Raw genomic sequence first — 20636 nt, 5'->3', positions numbered from 1 at the left:
TAAATAAAATCTTTAAAAAAAAAAAAAAAAAAAAATTAAAGAATTGTGTCTTTACCTGTGTGTCCGATGCTGAGCACCTTGGCTGGAACCTGGCAAATTTTTGATAAATGTATTTCTAATCAATTTAGAACCAGTAATCATTAATGGTTACTTGAGTATCATTTGGATTTGGCATCTTATGAGAAATTAGTATATTACATTCCTTAGTTCTTATTAAAAGCCCAATACCATATTTCCGTTGGGAGCTGTTTTGCAATAGGACAATTCTGAGCTGCTTTGCGTGTGTTCTCTTGCTCAATAGGTAATTTTTGCCAAGGACAGGCTCTACTCAAAGTGATGACTCAAAATATTAAACCAACCTGAAAATGGATTCATGTCACTATTGCCTCCTCTCTTGTGGTACCCTATCTCTTTGTGTTGGCAGCACCCTCCTCAAAATGTAAAGCTGCTCTGTATCATTCGTTAAACCTACTGTGCACCATGTCTGTTCTCTTTCTTTTCAAGACCAAGAATGTTAACTGCTTAGGAGGCAACATGAGATTTTTTGCCTCTTAGATCTCAAATATATTATTTTTTAAATTGCTGTTTTAAAACTGTCAAATGGGCATATGTATCATTTTTATTATAGATCATTAGGTACAACTCTGTGTTGTGAAAATCTTAGATATATTTATATACTTATTCATGTTTAGTGACTATAATCATTGAATTCCTTAATCAACTTTTTAAAATAACAGCCTTATTGAGATACAATTCATATACCATAAAGTTCAGCCTTTTAAAGTATGCATTCACAGATTTGTGCAGCCATCACTACTCTTTTAGAATATTTTAATTGCCCCCTTTATGTCCAATAACAGCTTCTCCTTTTCTCCCTCCTCCCATCCTCTGGCAACTACTAATCTACTTTCTATGTCTGTGGATTTGCCTATTCTAGACATTTATATAAACAGAATCATAGAGTATGTGGCCTTTTGGTCTGGCTTTTATTTATCATAATGTTTTTTAATGTCATTCATTTTGTAGCATGTATCAGTATTTCGTCTATTTTTAGGGCTAAAAATATTCCATTGTATGGATATACCACATTTATTCATTCATTAGTTTTGATGACATTGGGTTTTTACCACTTTTTGACTTACTATCACCAGTGCTGCTGTGCACATTCATATACAAGTTTTTGTGTGGACATATGTTTCATCTCTCTAGGGTATATCTGGTAAATATATCAATGAGTACAATTGCTGTGTCCTGTGGTAACTATGATTAACTTTTGAGGAATTGACAGTCTTGCAAAGTGGCTGCACCATTTTATATTACGACCAGCAGTGTATGAGGGTTCCAGTTTCTCCACATCCTCACCAATACTTACTTACCTTTTTTTTTTTTTAAGATTTTATTTATTTATTTGAGAGAGAGAATGAGATAGAGAGAGCATGAGAGTGGGGAGGGTCAGGGGAAGAAGCAGACTCCCTGCCGAGCAGGGAGCCCGATGCAGGACTCGATCCAGGGACTCCAGGATCATGACCTGAGCCGAAGGCAGTCGCTTAACCAACTGAGCCACCCAGGCGCCCAATACTTACTTATCTTTTTAATTTTAGTCATTCTAATTAATGTATGTGAAGGTGGCATCTTTAGGGTTTGATTTGCATATCCCTGAGGACCAGTAATACTGAGCATCTTTTCATGTGCTAATTATTGGCCATTTATGTCTTCTATCTTCTTTGGAGAAATGTCCATTCAGATCATTTTTTGGATTTTTTTTTGGTAAGCTACATGCCCAATGTGGAGCCCATCGTGGGACTCAAACTCACCACCCTGAGATCGAGACCTTAGCTGAGATCAAGAGTCGGATGATTAACCGACTGAGCCACCCAGCGCCCCCATTTACCCATTTTTTATTGAGGTATTTGCTTTTTATTGTTGAGTTGTAAGAGCTCTTATTTATTTGTTTATTTAAAGATTTTATTTAATAAGAGCTCTTTTTTAGATAAAAGTCTTTTATCAGATATGAAATTTGCAAACATTTTTTTTTTGCAAACATTTTCTAACAATTCTATGATTGTCTTTTCACTTTTCTTTTTTTTTTTTTTTAAAGATTTTATTTATTTGAGAGCGAGAATGAGAGACAGCATGAGAGGGAGGAGGGTCAGAGGGAGAAGCAGACTCCCTGCCGAGCAGGGACCCCGATGCGGGACTCGATCCCGGGACTCCAGGATCATGACCTGAGCCGAAGGCAGTCGCTTAACCAACTGAGCCACCCAGGCGCCCTGTCTTTTCACTTTTCTAATGATGTCCTTTGATACATAAAAAGTTTTTAGTTTGATGAAATTCAAAATTCAACATTTATTTTTTTCTTTTGACATTGTGTTTTTGATGTCCTATCTAAGAAATAATTACCAAATCCACGGTCGTGTAGATTTATTCCTGTGTTACATTTTGAGTTAATTTGTGTATGAGGTAGGGGTCAAGTTTCATTATTTTGCTTGTGTATATTCAGTTGACTCAGCACCATTTTTACCTTCATTGAATTGCTTTTATGCCTTTGTCAAAGATTAATCAAATTGTATTGTCACTCTTGTTGAAAATCAATTGACCACAAATATAAGGGTTTTGTATTTTTGAAATCTCATCAATTCAATTCCTTGATCTGTATGTTTATCTTTATGCCAGTACCAGATTGTCTTGATTACTATAGCTTTGTAGTACTTTTTTTTTTTTTTTTTTAGATCCTCAAACTTTATTCTTTTTTAAGATTATTTTGGCTGTTCAGGGCTTTTTGCATTTCTGTGTGAGTTTTAGAGTCAGCTTATCAATTTTTGCAAAGAAGCCAACTGGAATTTTGATGCTCATTGTTTTGAAACTATAGACTAATTTGGGAGTTATTGCTATCTTAACAGTATTAACTTCCAATCTATGAACACGGGATGTCTTTCCATTTATTTAGGTCTTCTTTAATTTCTTTGCCGTAATGTTGTGTTTTCAATGTACGAGTCTTGTACTTCCTAAGTATTTTATTCTTTTTGATATTATTGTAAATGGAATTTTCTTAATTTTATTTTAGGATTGTTCATTATTAGTGTATAGAAATACAGCTGAATTTTACATATTGTTATTGTATTCTGCAACTGCAACCTTGCTGAACTCATTTATTGTAGTAGGGTTGTTTTGTTTTTTGGTGTATTCCTTAGAATTTTCTGTATACAAGATTGTGTCATCAGTGAAATGTAAATAGTTTTCTTCTTCCTTTTCAATATGAATGAAGGCCTTTTATTTCTTATTTTGCCTAAGTGCTCTGGCCAGATACTCCAGTACAGTGTTGAATGGAAGCTGTGAGAACAGGCATCCTTCTTTTTCTTGACTTCAGAGGAAAGCATTCAGTCTTTCACAATTAAGTATGATGTTAATTACAGACTTTCTTAGATGCCTTTTATCAGGTTGAGGAAATTCCCTTTTTGTTGCATGTATTTTTATCATGAAAAGGTGTTGGATTTTGTGAATATTTTTTCTGGATCTATTGAGATGATCATGTGTTTTTTGTCTTTTATTCTGTTGTGTAGTATATTGATTGATTTTTGTATGCTAAACGAACCTTGCATGCCTGGGATAAATCATATTTGCTCACGTGTATAATCCTTTTTATATACTGCTGGATTTGGTTTGCTAGTTTATTATGAAGGATTTTTGTATCTGTATTCATAGAGATATTGATCTGTCCATAGTTTTTTCTTTTTCTGTGATATCTTTGTCCATTTTTTAAAACTGTGGTAAAATATACCTAACATAAATTTACCATTTTAACCATTTTCAAGTATAGTTCTGTGGCAGTAAGTACATTCTATTGTTCTACGACCATCACACCATTCATCGCTAGAATTTTTTCATCTTCCCAAACTGAAACTATATACTCAGTATAACAGTAACTTCATATTCTCCCTTGCCTCCAGCCCTTGGCAACCACCATTCTATTTTCTGTCTCTATGAATATGACTACTCTAGTTACCTCATATCCATGGAAACATACAGTATTTGTCCTTTTGTGACTGGCTTATTTCACTTAGCACTAATGTCTTCAGGGTTCATGCATGTTGTAGCATGTATGAGAATTTCCTTCTTTTTAAAGACTGAATATACTATTGCATATATATACCACATTTGGTTTATCCATTCATTCATCAAGCATCCATCAATGTGAAGTATCTTTGTCTGGTTTTAATATCAGAGTAATACTGACCTCCTAAAATAAATTGGTAAGTGTTCCCTCCTTTTCTTTCTTTTTTTGGGGGGTGGGGGAAGAGTGTGAGGGATTGATGTTAATTCTTCTTTAAGAGTTTGGGACAATTGATTGGTAATGGCATCTAGCCCTGGGCTTTTCTTTGTGGGAAGCTTTTGATTACAAAGCACTCCATTTACTTGGTATAGGTCTATTCAGATTTTGTTTCTTCTTGAGTCAGTTTTGGTGGTTTATGTCCTTCTAGGAATATATCCATTTCATCTAGATTATCTAATTTGTTGGTATATAATCATCAGTAGTATTCCTTATAGTCGTTTTTATCTCTGTAAGGTCAGTGTTGATAGCCCCTCTTTTGTTCCTGATTTTAGTAATTTGAGTCTTCTCTCATTCTTTCTTGGTTAGTCTGGCTAAAAATTTCTCCTTTTTGTTGATCTTTTCAAAGAACCAACTTTTGGTTTTATTGTCTCTATTGTTTTTTCTATTCTTTCATTTATTTCCACTCTAATCCTTATTATTTCTTTCCTCCTGTTTCCTTGGGTTTAGTTTGCTCTTTTTCTAGTTCCCTAAGGTTCATGGTCAAGTTATTGATTTGAGATCTTTTTTCTTTTTAAAAAAATTCCCTCTAATCACTGCATCATAAGTTTTGTTATGTTATATTTTAATTTTCATTCATCTCAAAGCACTTTCTAATTTCCCTTGTAAGTTTTTTGACCCACTGGTATTTGGAAGTATGTTGTTTAATTTTCACATGTTTTTAGATTTCCCAAATTTCCTTCTGCTGTTGATTTCTAATTTCATTCCATTGTGGTCAGAGAACACACTTGGTATGATTTAATTCTTCCAGATTTTTTGAGGCTTGTTTCAGGACCTAACATGCTCTATCTTGAAGAGTGTTCTGTGTGCACTTAAGAATGTATATTCTGCTGTGATTGGGTGGAATATTCTATATTAAGTATGTATTTCTTAAATTCTGTCACTTTTTGCTTCCTTTACTTGAGTCTCTTTTTAGATGCATACATTTTTATAATTGTTATGTCTTCCCGATGAATTAACCCTTTATCATAAAAAAATTCCTTGTCTTTAGTAACATATTTTCACATAATATCTATTTTTTTTTTTTTATATTAGTGTAGCCAGCCACTACAGCTCTCTTTTGGTTACTCTATTAATGCTATGTCTTTTTCCATCCTTTTATTTTATCTCCCTGCTATTTTGACCTTTTTTTATCATTATGAAGTATCCCTTTTTATCTTTAGTAGTATGTTTCTTTTTTTTTTTTTAAAGATTTTATTTATTTATTTATTAGAGAACTAGCGAGAGAGAAACAGCATGAGAGGGGGTAGGGTCAGAGGGAGAAGCAGGCTCCCTGCCGAGCCGGGAGCCCGATGCGGGACTCGATCCCGGGACTCCAGGATCATGACCTGAGCCGAAGGCAGTCGCTCAACTGACTGAGCCACCCAGGCGCCCCAGTAGTATGTTTGCCTTAACATCTAGTCTGTTTGATACTAGTGTAGCCACTGCAACTCTTTTATGTGCACATGATATATCTTTTGTTCCTTTTATTTCAACCTCTTTGTGTCTTTGAATCTGAAGCGTGTCGGTTGTAGATAGCATATAGTTGGATCATTTTTTATTTATTTTATTTTTAAATTTTTATCTTTTTTTTTTTTAGAGAGAGAGTGTGTGCACATGCACGCAAGTGGGGGTGAGGGTTGGGGCAGGGCAGGGGGAGAGGGAGAGAGAGAGAATCCCAAGCAGGCTCCACACTCAGTGCAGAGCCCAGCATGAGGCTCCATCTTACAACCCTGAGATCATGACCTAAGCCAAAATCAGGGTTGGATGCTCAATCAACCAAGCCACAGATCATTTTTTTAAAAATTCATCCTGCAGATCTCTACCATTTTCACTGGAGTGTTTAGTCCATTTATATTTAACATATTACTGATAATCGTAACTTAATTGATAAGACAAAATTTACATCTGCCATTTTGCTATTTGTTTTCTATGTCTTATGCTTTTTTGTTCCTCTAATCCTCCATTACTCCTGTCTTTTGTATTAAGTAGATATTTTTGAGTATACCATTTTAATTCCCTTGTTTTTTCTTTTACTGTATATATTTTTAAGTTATTTTCTTAGCGGTTGCCCTGTGGATTATAATTAACAGCTGAATTTGTAGCAGTGTAGTTCAGATTAATATCAACTTAATTTTTTTTTTTTTAAGATTTTATTTATTTTTTAACAGCAAGAGAGACAGAGAGAGAGGGAACACGAGCAGGGAGAGTGGGAGAGGGAGAATCAGGCTTCTCGCCAAGCAGGGAGCCCGATGTGGGAGCGGATCCCAGGACCCTGGGATCATGACCTGAGCCGAAGGCAGATGCTTAACGACTGAGCCACCCAGGCGCCCACTATCAACTTAACTTCAATAGGATACAAAACACTGCTCCATTAACATAGTTTTATAATTATTGCTTTCTGCATCAGCTTTTTAAATCAGATAGGAGAAGAAATACTACATTAATGCTGTCTTTATATGAGAGAGAATGATGGGGCCTGTTGAGGTGGTTAGTTCCACATTTATACATTTTTAAGAAAATGAAATCTGTAAAGAAATTGGAAAAATAGTTATTAAAATGTCACTGATTAATTTTTAAGTGGTGGAATTAGTGGTGGGTTTTATTTTTTGCTACTCGTATTTTCTGTATTTTCTACAAAGTACATGTATACTTATTTAGTAATCTGAGACAAAAACGTAGAAGTATTTAGAAGCCAAATTATTTATGTTACCAATGGGAATGGGGTTCTTAAGTAGAGCATACTAAGTATAATCCAACTTTTTTTTTTTTAAACCACTATAGGTGCACCCCCACCTCTTTAGATTCATTAGGTTATACCTGTGTAAAATACTGAATTTTCTTAGAATCTCTCTGGCTCCAAAATCCTGTGTCTTTATATATTCATCTGACTAGATTGTTTTTATTTTAATTTTGAAATAATTCCAGATTTACGGAAAGTTCCAGGTTTACAGAAAAGTTGCAAAAAAGTGCATTGCAACTTTACCATAAATCTGGAATTTTTATGTAACCTGTATTCAGGTTCTTCAGAACATTTTATCACAGTCTCTTTACTATTCTCTTTCTGTATGTATGCATACATGTGTTGTGTTCATGTGTATATAAATGTGTGTGTCTGTTTTGTTACTGCTTTTCCTCAACTGTTGGAGAATAAATTATGGATATGATGCTCCTTCACCCCTAAATACTTCAGTGTGTGTTTCCTAAAAATGAAGATACTCTCTTTTTTAACTTTTGCACATTACCAAAATGAGGAAATTAACATTGATCCAGTACTAAAGTCCTTTGAAGCCAAGAAGTCGTGTAAAACCAAAACAGAAATTCCTGCCAGGAGCCCATATCACAGATACTTGTCTGTCTGGTCACCCTCAGTCTTTTCATGACTTTAACATTTTTGAAGAACACGGGCTAGTTATTTTTTGAGTGTCCGTCATGTTGGGTTTCCTCATGACAAGATTCAGGTTTGCACATTTGGCAGGACGACCACAGAAGGGATGCTGTGCCTTCATGGTGCGTTACTTCAGTGCACACGTGATGTTCATCTCATTACTAACGTTAAAGACCTTGCCTACCCCCAGCCCCCAGAGGAAGCTCTTAGCTCTTTGGTTGCTTGTTTTTGGCTTATGAAGAGCAGGAATTCATTTCTCACTGTTCTGGAGGCTGGAAGTCCAAGATCAGAGTGCCCGCATGGTCGAGTTCCAGTGAGGGCCCTCTTCTGGGTCATAGGCTGCTGCTGACCTCATTGTGTCCTCACCCGCTGGAGAGCAGAGAGAGGACGCAACTCTCTTGTGATGCTTAGAAAGGCAGCTGTCCTGTTTGGAAGCTCATAGCTTTAGTAGCTGCTAGGTGTATTCAATGATTTCACGTATGATTTGATACTATTAACTCCTGTAGAAATTAATGATAGATATTTTGTAGTAATGGCATAGCATGTCATCCAGTTGAATTTTATTTTTGTATGCCCTAATTCTACTTTGATCCTAGGTTAATAAATTTAAGCATTTAACAAGTAAACAATTTTGAAAGTGTAGTAAAATCTTTACTCTTATTAGAGTATCCTCAGGTTCTCAAAACAAAGTAAGTTTTGTTTACAGAACTTATTAATTACATGTATTTCTGAAAAGTATTATATTTTAAAAACTGAATTTTCCCCATACATATGATTCCAAACCTATTTCGTCCATCCCCATCCTTCACCTCCAGTTTACATTGTTGTCTACTCCATTTTTAGTTTTTCATCACCTTTCTGTTTTTTGTCTGATTTTGTTTAACCATGAACCTAAAAAAAAAAAAAAAAAAAAAAGTGTCGCATTCCTTTAGCTCTCATATGGGATTGGAAATCATTTTCTTCTGTGTATTTTTATCACTTCTGCTTTATATTTATGGTCTTTTCCTTAATTGAGGCTAAAGGTAATTTTTTAATGGAATGATTTTATTTTGTAGTGATTAAATTATAGAGTGAATTGTGAAAATATTTAGGTTTTAAAGAAACCAGAGTAGGTATTAGGCAGTTTGGGGGAGGGGCGCAGTTTGCTTTATAACAAATTACTGTGGTAAGAACTGATGGAAAGTCTGGCAGTTACCCTATTGATAGTTGAAACTTTGTTTGCATGAAGTATTTTTCCACTTAACAACATATATTAAATACCTGCTTTGTGTTAGGCACCAGGTTCTGGAGAGAAGAGGCAGTCAGAACTGGACAGGGTCCATGTCCTCATGGGGCTTGGTCTAGTGGCAGCAGACAAAATATATCACAAATAAGGGTAAAATTTGTGAGTAGTGCTATGAAAGAGAAGTTCAGGATGGTAAGAGTATAAAATAATGAGAAAAATTCAGTATAGTTTAGGAGTTCCAGAAAGCCTTTTCTGAAAAGAGTTAAGGATGCACAGGAGTTATGTAGGTCAAAGAAGGTAGACGGGTGAATTCGGGAATAGTGGTATCTCCATGGAGGTGGACAGAAGTAGATGGATTTGATAGAAATTTCGGGGGTCTCATCACCAGATCTTGGAGGGGGGATGGGAGAACAGCGTTAAGAATGAGTCCTTGATTTCTGGCTGTGCTGCCCTTCCCTGGGATGGAGATCACTGAGAGGAGAGAGCCTAGCACTGAGGTTTGAGAACCTCCAGTATTTGATGGTCAGGAAGAGGGGGTGTACCAGAAGAGACAGAACAGAACAGCCAGACCCACAGGAGGACAACAGGGAGGTGTGCCCTCCCGGGAGGTGAGGGATATGAGCTAGCATTTCAAGAAGAGGGAGCGGGCAGAAGCGCAGATACTGCCGAGTAGGAAGAGAAGGACTGAAACTGTTCATTGGATTTAATGACTTAGTGCTGGCCTGAACAACAGCCGCTGTGGGAGAGTAGGGCCTCTGGAAGACATACTGGTGTGGGGTCAGGGGTGAGTCCGTGTGAGGAGATGGAGACAGCAGTGCGGAGAACTCTTTGGGGAAATCTCTCCCTTCTGAAGACAGGGAAGGTGGGTGTGCTCTTTCATAACAAGAGATTGCAGAAAGAGGTGAGCTGGCCTCTGTGAGAGCGGGGGTGCCACCATGACGAGAGCTGGGAGGATCTGAGATGGTCTGGCAGAAGATGTGACTATGAGAAAGAGATAGGGAATCCACATTCAGTGTTCACAGCTACCATTGGGTCAGTGTCTGCTCTGTGCCCAAATGAAAACTTCTACAGTAGTCGCTAATGAGTGTATTTGTTTTCTTACCATAATCCCTTTTTGTCAGAAGAATGATGAAAACGGAAACTGCTCGGGGGAAGGAATTGAATTCCCTACAACCAATTTGTATGAACTGGAAAGCCGTGTTCTGACTGATCACTGGTCCATCCCTTACAAGCGAGAAGAATCACTAGGCAAATGCCTGTTGGCGTCTACCTATCTGGCCAGACTTGGTAAGTTCTCACACCGCAGGACACAGGAGGAGGGGATTGTTTTGATAGGAGGCCTGATGTTAATCTTCACTCTTATGTGATCGCCCATCTGTATATTATTTGATCATTTACTCTCCTAGTCTTGGTGTAGCCCCTGTGGAATAAAAGCTTTGAATTAAACCAACTGTTTTCTTCTAGCTCCAACAGAGTATGAGAGTCTTTAAAATATAATTGAAAAGCTTTATAGAAATTGAAATGAACGTTTTCCACAAAAGCTTGGAGGACTTTAAGGTTCAATTCAGTGGCTTTTTATTCTTTAGGAGAAGAAAGTAATATTTATTTAGCGAACATTTTGTGCATATTAAATGTTTGGCACTGTCTTGAGTGCTTTACAAATGTTAAACCAACAGAGTAATAAAATGCCTCCAGGTTGGAAAATGGGTGTCAATATAAGGAAGTTTCTTGACTCTAAATACACTGAAGAAAAAAAAATTTATTTTTCATATGCAGTTCAGTTATAAAATAAGATGAATTGGTCCACTGTTTTGTGATTTTTTTTTTCCCCTCATTAAAAGTGTGTGCATAGTTTACCACTGTGATTAAATATGAGGCACATCAAAAGGAAATATTTTGACTAGGGTCAGATTTAATTCCCACGGCCTTTTATGGCGCCTGATGACTGGCTTCTCAGCAGCAGCATTTATTGCTGGCCTGTTAGGGTGTAGGTACTGTGCTACGTGGTGGGTCTGAAGAAAAGAAAATGGGTCCAACAGGATTCCCAGTGACAAGCTGAATACATTATTAAGGTTTTTTTTTAACAATGTATTCCAAAGGATAAGTTTACAGTGGATTCATTCATTCACTTAGCAAATATTCATCACCTGTTGTGTGCCAGGCACAACTCTGTGCATTTGTTAACAGAGTCCTGTAGGTTTAAGGGAAGAAGAGTGATTTTGGTATCTGTTGAGAAGGAAAACAAGAGCTAGTAAGAGGTGGCCGTTGGCGTTAAGTCAGATCATTTGAAGTTCCTCTGACAGTGGAAACATAAGTTCAGCCATTTCACTTCTAATTATTTATTACACTATTAACAAATGTATGTGAATTAACACATATTAATATATTGGGCTGTTAACAAATACATTAATACTGTGATTGTCAGTCTGTTCCTTCATCAGAATATATCTATATTCTGCTTTTAATAATCTCTTAAGAATCAAGGTTTCTGTAAATAAATAGTTCCATGCGTATGAATTTGGAATAATATATATGATTTCTGCAAACTGCCTAAAATCTTAGTAAGGCATATTGTTTCATTTATTTTACTAAGGTCTTTCCGAGTCTGATGAGAATTGTAAAAGATTTATGGATAGGTGTATGCCTGAAGCCTTTAAAAAGGTAAGGAAAAATGTGTTAGTCTGGTTTTTTGGGTGGGGGTGAGAATGAACAGGCTTTTCGTTTTCGTTTTTGTGTGAAAACAGTTTATGAGTCTTGTTCAACTGAGGAATCCCCTACTCTGAACCAAGTCACTCCGAATTTGGGGCTTATGAATGATTGACTTTTATATTTAATTATTTGCACATGTCTTTGGATGGCTGTCACTTTTACTTCCTTCTCTTTAATTGTCAAAGAATAGGTTAAGACTTGCCTATACTAGGAGATCACATATACTAATCTGAGGCTTGTGGCATTTAGAAAGATAAGACTGATTTATCAAAATACAAGCCATTTGTCCTGACTGTTGTACTGAGACAGACGCAGGAATTTGAACTGTACAAAGGTTGACTGGATTGAGTATGTTTCATGGCAAAATGGCAGGCGTGTGGCAGCATCTTCGGCAGAGCTAGACTGATGTGAGTCCTCCCCTTCTGGTCATGTCGCTCATAAAGCAGTTTTTCTTAACAGGGAGAATAGGAGATCACAGGACTTGTGATTCTGAAAGCAATCTAACTCAGCATGATTCCCTTTTCAGGACATGAGTCCTGAATTCCCCAAAGAGCAGGGACAGTGTCATAGATACTGTCGTTTTCCCCAGCGTATAGCCAGTGCCTACCTCCAAGAGAGAGCTCAGTAAATCTTTGCTGAATGAATGAGTATCCCTGCTGTCTTGTCCTTCTGGGTTTTGATATCCATTTTTGTCCCATATGCAGGGAGGTCACTAGAACTACAGGTGGGTGAAGATTGTATTTATCTTAAAACCCAGATAAACCAAAATAAACTGCTCATTTGTAAACTATTATTCCCATCTACATCTTGATAGAATCTCCCTTGATTCAAGGCTCAAAAAATACCAAAATTAATTTTAGGAACAAAAACAGCTGCATCTTTGAAAAAAGTGCGAAATTAAAATTGTCATTTGGGCAGAGATTATATGGATTCAAGACTTATGTTCATTTTGGATGAATTCATCTACCAGTTTATCATTTAAAATTATTTTAAACTTTACGAATTCTGAGAATTATAGTAATTTTTTAAAAAACAGAGTTTTTATAATGTCACATACTGTGATGCATTATGTTGTATGTATAAATTTACAGAGAAAGAAAACGCAATTTTATTCAGAGTCATGGAAAAGGATTTATCAGTATAAGGACCTTTAGGTTGATGGTCTCCAGATCCAGAGAGCCCTGTGTCAGTGCAGGTCACCAACAGGTTACATATTTGGAATATATTGCTGTGCAGAGACACTTCAGAAAACAGTTTTATATTATGTCCTCAGCCGTTTGTAATAGTGTAATAAATGGTCCAGTGGTTTGTTGCTTCGTTGTTTTTTTCTGCGAAACTACAAGCACAAAGGTACCCTCTGTTATATTGTTCAGTGTTGCTTATGTAAAACTGTATATGTTAAATTCTCTTTACAGTTTAGAGCTATTAAAAAGGTTCTCCTCCGCATCAGTAAAGCATGCTTGTTTTTAATTAAATCAGAATTTAATTTACAGAATTCTCTGTGCCTTTAGACCTGGCTACCAGAAATCTCAGTAGTATTTTATATAACTGGTATCATTTCCCTTAGCTCTGTTTCCTGGTACGATGACTATCCCTCTACCCTCTTCCCTTGACTTTTCTTGCAAGACACCTCAAATGTTTCATTAGAAGGAAGGGTGTAAGTAATACACAACTGTATGAATAAGGCGCACCACAGAGGCTCTGTTGTCATGTCTGCCTTCTTCACCTCTTACCTTCAGGCTGGCCTGGATTCTTGACTGTGTGTTCAAGCAGGAAAGGAAATCTAGGTCTGGCCATAGGGCACAGTTATGTTTAAACCTTGAGCATAGCTTCCCCACAAAAGGCTGCCTGTCTTTCCCCCGTCTTCTGCAAGGTAGGTAGACTTCCCTGTCCACATTCAAAACTGAGCAAATGAGATGGCAACAGAGGGAGTGGTGCTAAATCCACATACATTTTATTTTATAGTCACATGACCCTTCTCGAATGCTCGTCTGCTTCCTTTTGCTTTATTATTTAAGTATAGGAAGAAGATAGAGGCAGGCAAAAAATTCTTGCAAAAAAAAAAAGTAACTCATTGGTTTATATAAAATCAGTCTTAGGATTATTGCTCGTTTGCGCAAATACTGCAGCTATTTGGTATTTAGAAAATCTGGAACTGGGGTTTTTCTCTGTAGCTAAAGAAGTTTGGGCTCTTTCAGGCTGCTCTTGTTAAGGGGTTCTCAGTGTGACCAAGATGGAATTTTTATTGCATAGTATTTTCCTTCTGAAGGGAAATCTTATAAAAACATGATACCACCATACCAATTTGCCATCATTTTATTAAGTGAATCCCTTTGATTTCTCATTCCCCGTTCCGGCAAGTTGTTCCTGCATTAGATTTCCCCAAGGACTAGACTGAGGCTTGGAGAATCCACTGATGATTATTTTAGATTCATCTATGCGCCTTTTCCCTCCCTTTTAATGAGTCTTAAGATGCTGAGTGTAAGATGCACCATTGTTATATGTTTTATGTTTATGTTATATGTTATATGTTTTGTTTTTTTTAAAGATTTTATTTATTTATTAGAGAGAATGAGAGAGAGAGAGCATGAGAGGGGGGAGGGTCAGAGGGAGAAGCAGACCCCCAGCTGAGCAGGGAGCCCGATGCGGGACTCGATCCCGGGACTCCAGGATCATGACCTGAGCCGAAGGCAGTCGCTTAACCAACTGAGCCACCCAGGCGCCCTGTTTTATGTTTTATATTAAAGAAAAATAGCTGCAAAATGTTACAATGCCTTATCACTTAGAGCTCTTTTAGATTTGCTTAAACATTTTTTAAAATTGAATGTTACTTCTATACATATCAAAAAGGAGAATAGAAGCAAAAGAATCTGGTAAAGTATTTCTAAAATTTTTTTCACATTCAGAGTCCCGTTGCCATCTGGTCAACAGGTGGAAAGATGCGGTCCTGTTTCTGAGATATTAAAAATACAGCAGGAATATGTATGTTCAAATCATGAAAGATAGCGTACATTTCTTAGATTCTAGGAACATTGGTTAATAGTGACAGCCATAATATGTTAATAATAATACCTTGCTATTTATAAAACACTTTCACATTTGTTTTATCTTTTGATGCTCATCACATCTATGTGAAGTGGGTAGGAATTTTGCCTCTTTAGACGTGAGACATCTGAGCCCCTGGGAACTCGGGTAATTTTTTGTCCAAGGCCATACAGCTATAAAGCAGTAGTAGCTCCAGGATTTGGTCTCAGGTTCTTCCTTGCTCTACACCACTTGACCTCCCCAAGTAATAACGAAAAGTAGAGAAGCAAATGAAAATTTTCTTTTAAACCAACTGCTTCAGTGTAAGGGAATTAACGTTTAAAAACAAAACTCAATGTTGACTCTGAAATCATTGAGCGAGTACATGGGCTGCAGGCTATAGGCCTTTTAAAGCAAGTCATCTGCATAAAAGTGATACTATGGTAATCATCTCTTGATTATTCAAGATTGAGCTGATAAACAATAGACTTTTTCTTTTCAAGTTAGACTCTAAAGTGCCCTTTGTTTTTGTAGCTCCTGACTTCGAGTGCTGTTCACAAGTGGGGTACTGAAATTCATGAAGGAATCTACAACATGTTGATGCTATTAATAGAACTGGTTGCAGAGAGAATTAAACAAGATCCGATTCCCACTGGTCTCCTGGGTGTGCTTACGATGGTAGAGTATCTCTAAAATGAAGTACTTTGTGTTTTGATTTTGTTTAAAGTACCGACTGTCCTCTGACTTGTAATTAATAATGAGTGATAATGATATTGTAAAAGATATTAATTTAGCTGTTAGGGACCTTGCTTTTTATTTTTAAAGCAGAGCAACCATTCATTCTGTGTTCTCAGTTTTAACAAAATACCTTTCTAATTTTAATAGCTTTCTCAGCTCTTACAATAATTAAATTGCTTTCCCTCATGTCTTCCTGATTATTCACATCATAAATGCTTTCACATGGGGTGCTCTTGCGATTTGGTTTCTAGCCTTTTTCCCTGACTAGTCCCAGTAGCTGTGTGAGGAAGGGGCCTTTACGGCCCTGCTGCCTGGCCGTACCTGCAGCAGCTTGGGACACCTGGCCATGTGCCCTGCATTCCCTCCTGGCGGCCACTGGACAGGAGAAGAGAGCTCTGCCTCACTCACCCGCTCCTCTGCCCTAGCTCAGGGGTACACGCTGTTGGGATATTTGAAAGATTCCATTACCGAAGGAGTCCAAGGCTATATTTTTTCATCTTTTCTAATGCTAATATTTGTTGCTATAGAAATAGATAATAATAGTGTTTCTCTCTTCTCTTTGAATCTAGGCTTTCAATCCTGATAATGAATACCACTTTAAAAACAGAATGAAAGTGTCTCAGAGGAATTGGACAGAAGTGTTTGGGGAGGGAAATACGTTTGCTGTTTCACCTGTGTCTACTTTCCAAAAGGTAAACGGGGTCTTGTTTCGTCATTTTATAGAGAAATGTATTGAAAAAGATTTTTTGTGCTGTAAAAATTTACGTGGAAGGATTAAAACAGTCTGTGAAAAATGACAGATATTCCATATGGCTCATAAAATTGCTTAACTTTTTTTTCAGATACTGCATATTTTTCCACAGCTATTAACCAACATCATAAAGAATTTTATAGATTTGAAATGATGTTTAGTGAAATGTGGAATGACCTCATGACATCAGTGCCCTATTTATTGAATTGTCAGAACCCCAGTTTAATGGGTGTCCCAGTTTCTCAGAGATGTTTGACAAGCTAAAGCATTTGAAACCATTTGAAATGGCTAATTATGCCTAGAAAAAATAATCTAGAAAGTAGTCTCATGTATTATTTTCTTTTAAACTCCAGAAGCATTAAAGCTTTGGGTTTTTTTCCAAGCCAAGAACCAATTATCTTTATTTTATATTTAAAGGCCTACAGTGTGCCCGATAACATTATACCCACAAGGAGTACGTAATCTAAACATCTGTTGATCAAACTCTGGTTTTTGAGAAACCATTGAAAGGAGTCAATTGAGTAGATAGAAAACTTACCCGTTGCTTTAGTCGAAGCAGAAGTTTTAGTTCAGCAGTCCTATAAAGAATACTAAGCCATGGCTCCTGACTTAGAGCTAGTGGAGGAAATGTGAAAACAAAAACTTAAGGTGCCACAAACAGTACCTGTAGTCGCAGCAACGTGGACTGCAGGAGGGGGTGGCCGGTGCTGTCTGGGAGGGCCAGGCAGTCCTCCAGAGAGGAGGGAATGAGGGCCGAGTGGAAGGGGCACTGAGAAGACACTGACGTTTGATCCCCACAACAACTCCATGAGTGAGGTACTATTTTTGATCCCATTTCATGGACGAGAAACTGAGGCACACAGGAGTTGAGCCCTTGCCCGAGTCCACAAACCTAGTCACAGGAAGAACCCATGTAATCCAGCCTCATCGTCTGCGTCTATAAATATCTATGGTCTTGCCTCCCAAAATATTAAAAACCTCGTCTTTGGTTTTGTTGTGAAGGTTGGATGACAACTGTATACAGAAACACTAACCCCGGGGGTTCGCTATTGTAAGCACTCCACAAATGTCCCTTCTCTTCCCCTCAATCTGCACACGTGACATCCAGGACCAGAAAGGGTCAGTCTGTGTATTTCCTCTCAGCACTGCACAGGAATGCGCCCTCCTGCAGAGGCCTGCGATCATCCCCTTTCTTCTTGCCTTCTCAAGCATTTTCCTCCTTAGGTTTTCTGTCCTTTGTTCCATATCCTCAGTCTTTTCCTCTCTTTCGGAGCATTCCCGTTGTGTACGTCGTGCTCTAGTCTTTCCCATCTTTAAGAATTCTGCCTTTGATCCCATGTCCCTCTCTAGCTTCAGCATGGTTCTCTGCCCCTCCACATCCCTACCAGAGAAGATTCCGCCTTTCTCCCCTCCCACTTACTCTGTTACTGGTTACCCCGGAACTGTAACGTAAGTAAATGAAATCAAAATTTCATTAATAATCTTTATCCTCCTCTGAGCAGCACATAAAAACCTTGGAATGTTTCATGTGCCCACTCCCCACCTGACTTACTAACTCTCTGTCCCCTTGTCTTTATCATGCAGTGTCTCAGTCCTCTCCTGTCTTGCTTTACCCTCAAACAGATATCATCATTGTTCTTTTATATGGTGTTTTAACTTAGCCATATGTATGTACTGTCTCATTTAACTTAGCCATATGTATGTACTGGGATCATTTTTTTTCTTTCTGCAGTGCATCCTTGAAAGTGTCTCTTAGTAAGGGCCCATCATTGGTGGTTAAGTCTTTGTTTTTGATCGCCTGAAATTTACTTTGTTTCCCATGCCTCAGAGAATATTTTCACTGGGTTTTAAATTCTAGATTGACTGATACACTTTCAGAATGTCAGAGATACTATGTCAGTGTCTTTTGGCTTTGATTACTGCTGTTGAGAAGTTGGTGGTTGGTCTGACTGTTGCTGCTATTGCAAGGAGTCCACCTTTTTTGGAGATCTCATTCTCTTTGATATTTGACGGTGTGACTCTCCTGTGACCGTGGTATTCATTTTATTTATTTTGCTTCAGATTCACTGGGCTTCTAAATCTGAGGATTAATATCTTGTATCAGTTCTGGAAAATTCTCAGCCATTATCTTTCCTCTTCTCCGCTAGTCAGTTACTCCTCTTCAGAACTTCGATTGGATGCCTGTTAAACCTTTGTGTCTGTCCTCCGTGTCCCTTAACTTCTGTCATATTTCCCATCTTCCCCTGTCCTTGTGCTGCAGGCTGTGATCATTTCTTTCAGATCTGGGGTTTAGTTCACTAATTGTGGTTCTGGGCATATCAGGTATGCTGTCTAGCCTGTTTGTTAAAAGTCTTCAATTTCAGTGACTTTTCTTCATTTATATAAATTCTATTTGGTTCTCATTTGACTTTGTTTATTCTTTTTATTATCGCATGTTCCTGTCTCATGTTTTCATTCTCCTGTGTGTTTGTGTTCTGTGTCTGATATCTACAGGTCTGATTCTGCTGGCTTTTACTATAACTTGTTTTTTGTGTCTGTATTGTATATACAAAAATATATATATATATGTTGTTTGTTTTTCTGTGAAGTCGTATTTCTTGAAATTTAATCTGGGAGGATTGTTTGAGGCCTGCATTGAAAGTTCCTTCCTTCAGAGAGGGTTTACCTTTACTTCCTCTAGGTGCCTGGGAGCACTTCCATCTGGGACCACTTTAGAATAAATTCTTAGCTTAAAGTATTTCAGACCATAAAATCAGTGTGCATTTTTTTTAAAAGATTTATTTATTTATTCTTTTTTTTTTTTTTAAGATTTTATTTATTTTGAGAGAGAGACAGAGAGAGCACAAGCAGGGGGCAGGTAGAGGTAGAAGGAGAAGCAGACTCCAGGCTGAACAGGGAGCCCAATGTGGGACTCGATCCCAAGACCCTGGGATCATGACCTGAGCCAAAGGCAGACCCTTAACCTACTGAGCCACCCAGGAACCCTATTTATTTATTCTAGAGACAGAGAGAGAGTGTGTGAGCGGGGGGAGAAGGAGAGAGAGGATCTCAAGCAGACTCCACACTGGAACCTGACCTGCGGCTCAATCTCACCACCCTGAGATCATGACCTGAGCCAAAACCAAGAGTTGGCTGGCCAACCTTCTGAGCCACCCAGCGCCCCAAAGTCAGTGTGAATTTGAGAAGCGAAGCCATGTGAGGCATGTCTATGGTTACAGACTCTTAAGAGAGTTTTTTCTCCCCTCCATCCAGGATCAGAGTCAAGGTGGGCAGGCTTCCCTGTGGTTCTCCCTTTCTTGCAGGTGAGTTCTTTCAGTTCACCTCACACTGAGGTGGTAGCTCTTTGAGCTCCAGCTTTATGTGACTCTCTCCTCTTAGTCTCCTGGCCCCGCCTTGGCTGTGAAAATGGAGGCCAGAGCTCACTGGGGTTCCACAGCCTGCGCTATGAAGGCTGGCCTCAGAGTCTGCTTACCTCACACAATTTCTGCTTTCTCTTTGTTTTCAGCTTCTGAGCACTTTGTGCCAACTCAGCTATATGTTTTAAAAGATTTTTTTAGTGTTTTTGACCGGTGGTGTTAGTGCTCTTCAGTTAGAGAGGTGTTTAGGGTAACTAGACTGAAGTCTCCGTGAACTCTTCAGAGCATGCCAGTCTGCCTTCTTTTTCTACCACTCCCCTGAAACCACTCTCAGTAAGGTACCAACAGTCTCCATGTTTCCAGAGCCACAGGAAGTGTCTCTTGACCTCATCAACAGCGGCAATCACTGTGAGTTCCTGCCTCCCCCAAATCAGTTCTTCCTGTAGTCTCTTGCTTCTCTGCCTACTCCATAAGTCATCACATTGCCTTCCTTGATTCCTTCACCTTCATTCAGCTTTGACCCAGAGCCACCTTCTCTTTGTTCATTATTCTTTCCCTAAGAACTGTCTTCCATTCTCATGGATGTAAATGCCATCTTTGTGTTCATGGCCCTTCAGTGTGTATCTCTGTGGCCCAAGCATCTTCTCTGAGCACACCAGACTTGAAGAGCCAACTGTTTTCCTTTTGGTTGCTACACAGACGTCTCAAATGTAGGGTGCCTGAAATGGAGCTTCCTTCTGTCTCCCCAGCCTTCCTTCTTCCCGCCAGTAAACAGCCTCCCCATCTACCTAGGTGCTCAAACCAGACGCACAGGAGTCCACCACGATTCATCCCTTCTGACCTACCTCCAACCATAAATATGTCCTTGGAGTTCATCTCAAAGGTTATTCAGTTCTCTCTGTCTGCCGCTGCCATCCTACCCGCGACACCATCACGTCTTAACCTGGTTACTGTGCTTGTCTTCCAACTGCGTGCGGTCTCTCCCTTCCACCCGCCTTCATCCATTCCACTCCATCCACCACACAACTGTGAGACTGGTCAGCTTACAACATAAAAGGTGTCACTTTCTGGTTTAAACACTTTTGCTTTCCTTCCAATCCCAGTCTCCATGTTTCCGCGTGATCTGGGTTTGCCTCTCT

At 38.4% G+C, this 20636-nt stretch overlaps 1 protein-coding gene across 1 annotated transcript in view; it reads left to right on the top strand.

The window, feature by feature from the left end:
- The window catches only part of USP24 (ubiquitin specific peptidase 24), a 134819-nt gene that overhangs the window by 19708 nt on the left and 94475 nt on the right, over positions 1 to 20636 (top strand). The window contains exons 2-5 of the mRNA XM_021684340.1: positions 10041 to 10206; positions 11513 to 11580; positions 15187 to 15330; positions 15960 to 16082. Of these exons, the coding sequence (XP_021540015.1) occupies positions 10041 to 10206; positions 11513 to 11580; positions 15187 to 15330; positions 15960 to 16082 (501 nt within the window). The remainder of the gene's footprint in view (positions 1 to 10040; positions 10207 to 11512; positions 11581 to 15186; positions 15331 to 15959; positions 16083 to 20636) is intronic.

This window comes from Neomonachus schauinslandi, chromosome 4, assembly GCF_002201575.2.
Source record: "Neomonachus schauinslandi chromosome 4, ASM220157v2, whole genome shotgun sequence".
In the NCBI taxonomy this organism is placed as follows: domain Eukaryota; kingdom Metazoa; phylum Chordata; class Mammalia; order Carnivora; family Phocidae; genus Neomonachus; species Neomonachus schauinslandi.
The sequence above is the reverse complement of the archived record's forward strand: the minus strand, read 5'-3'. Positions and strand labels throughout refer to the sequence as shown.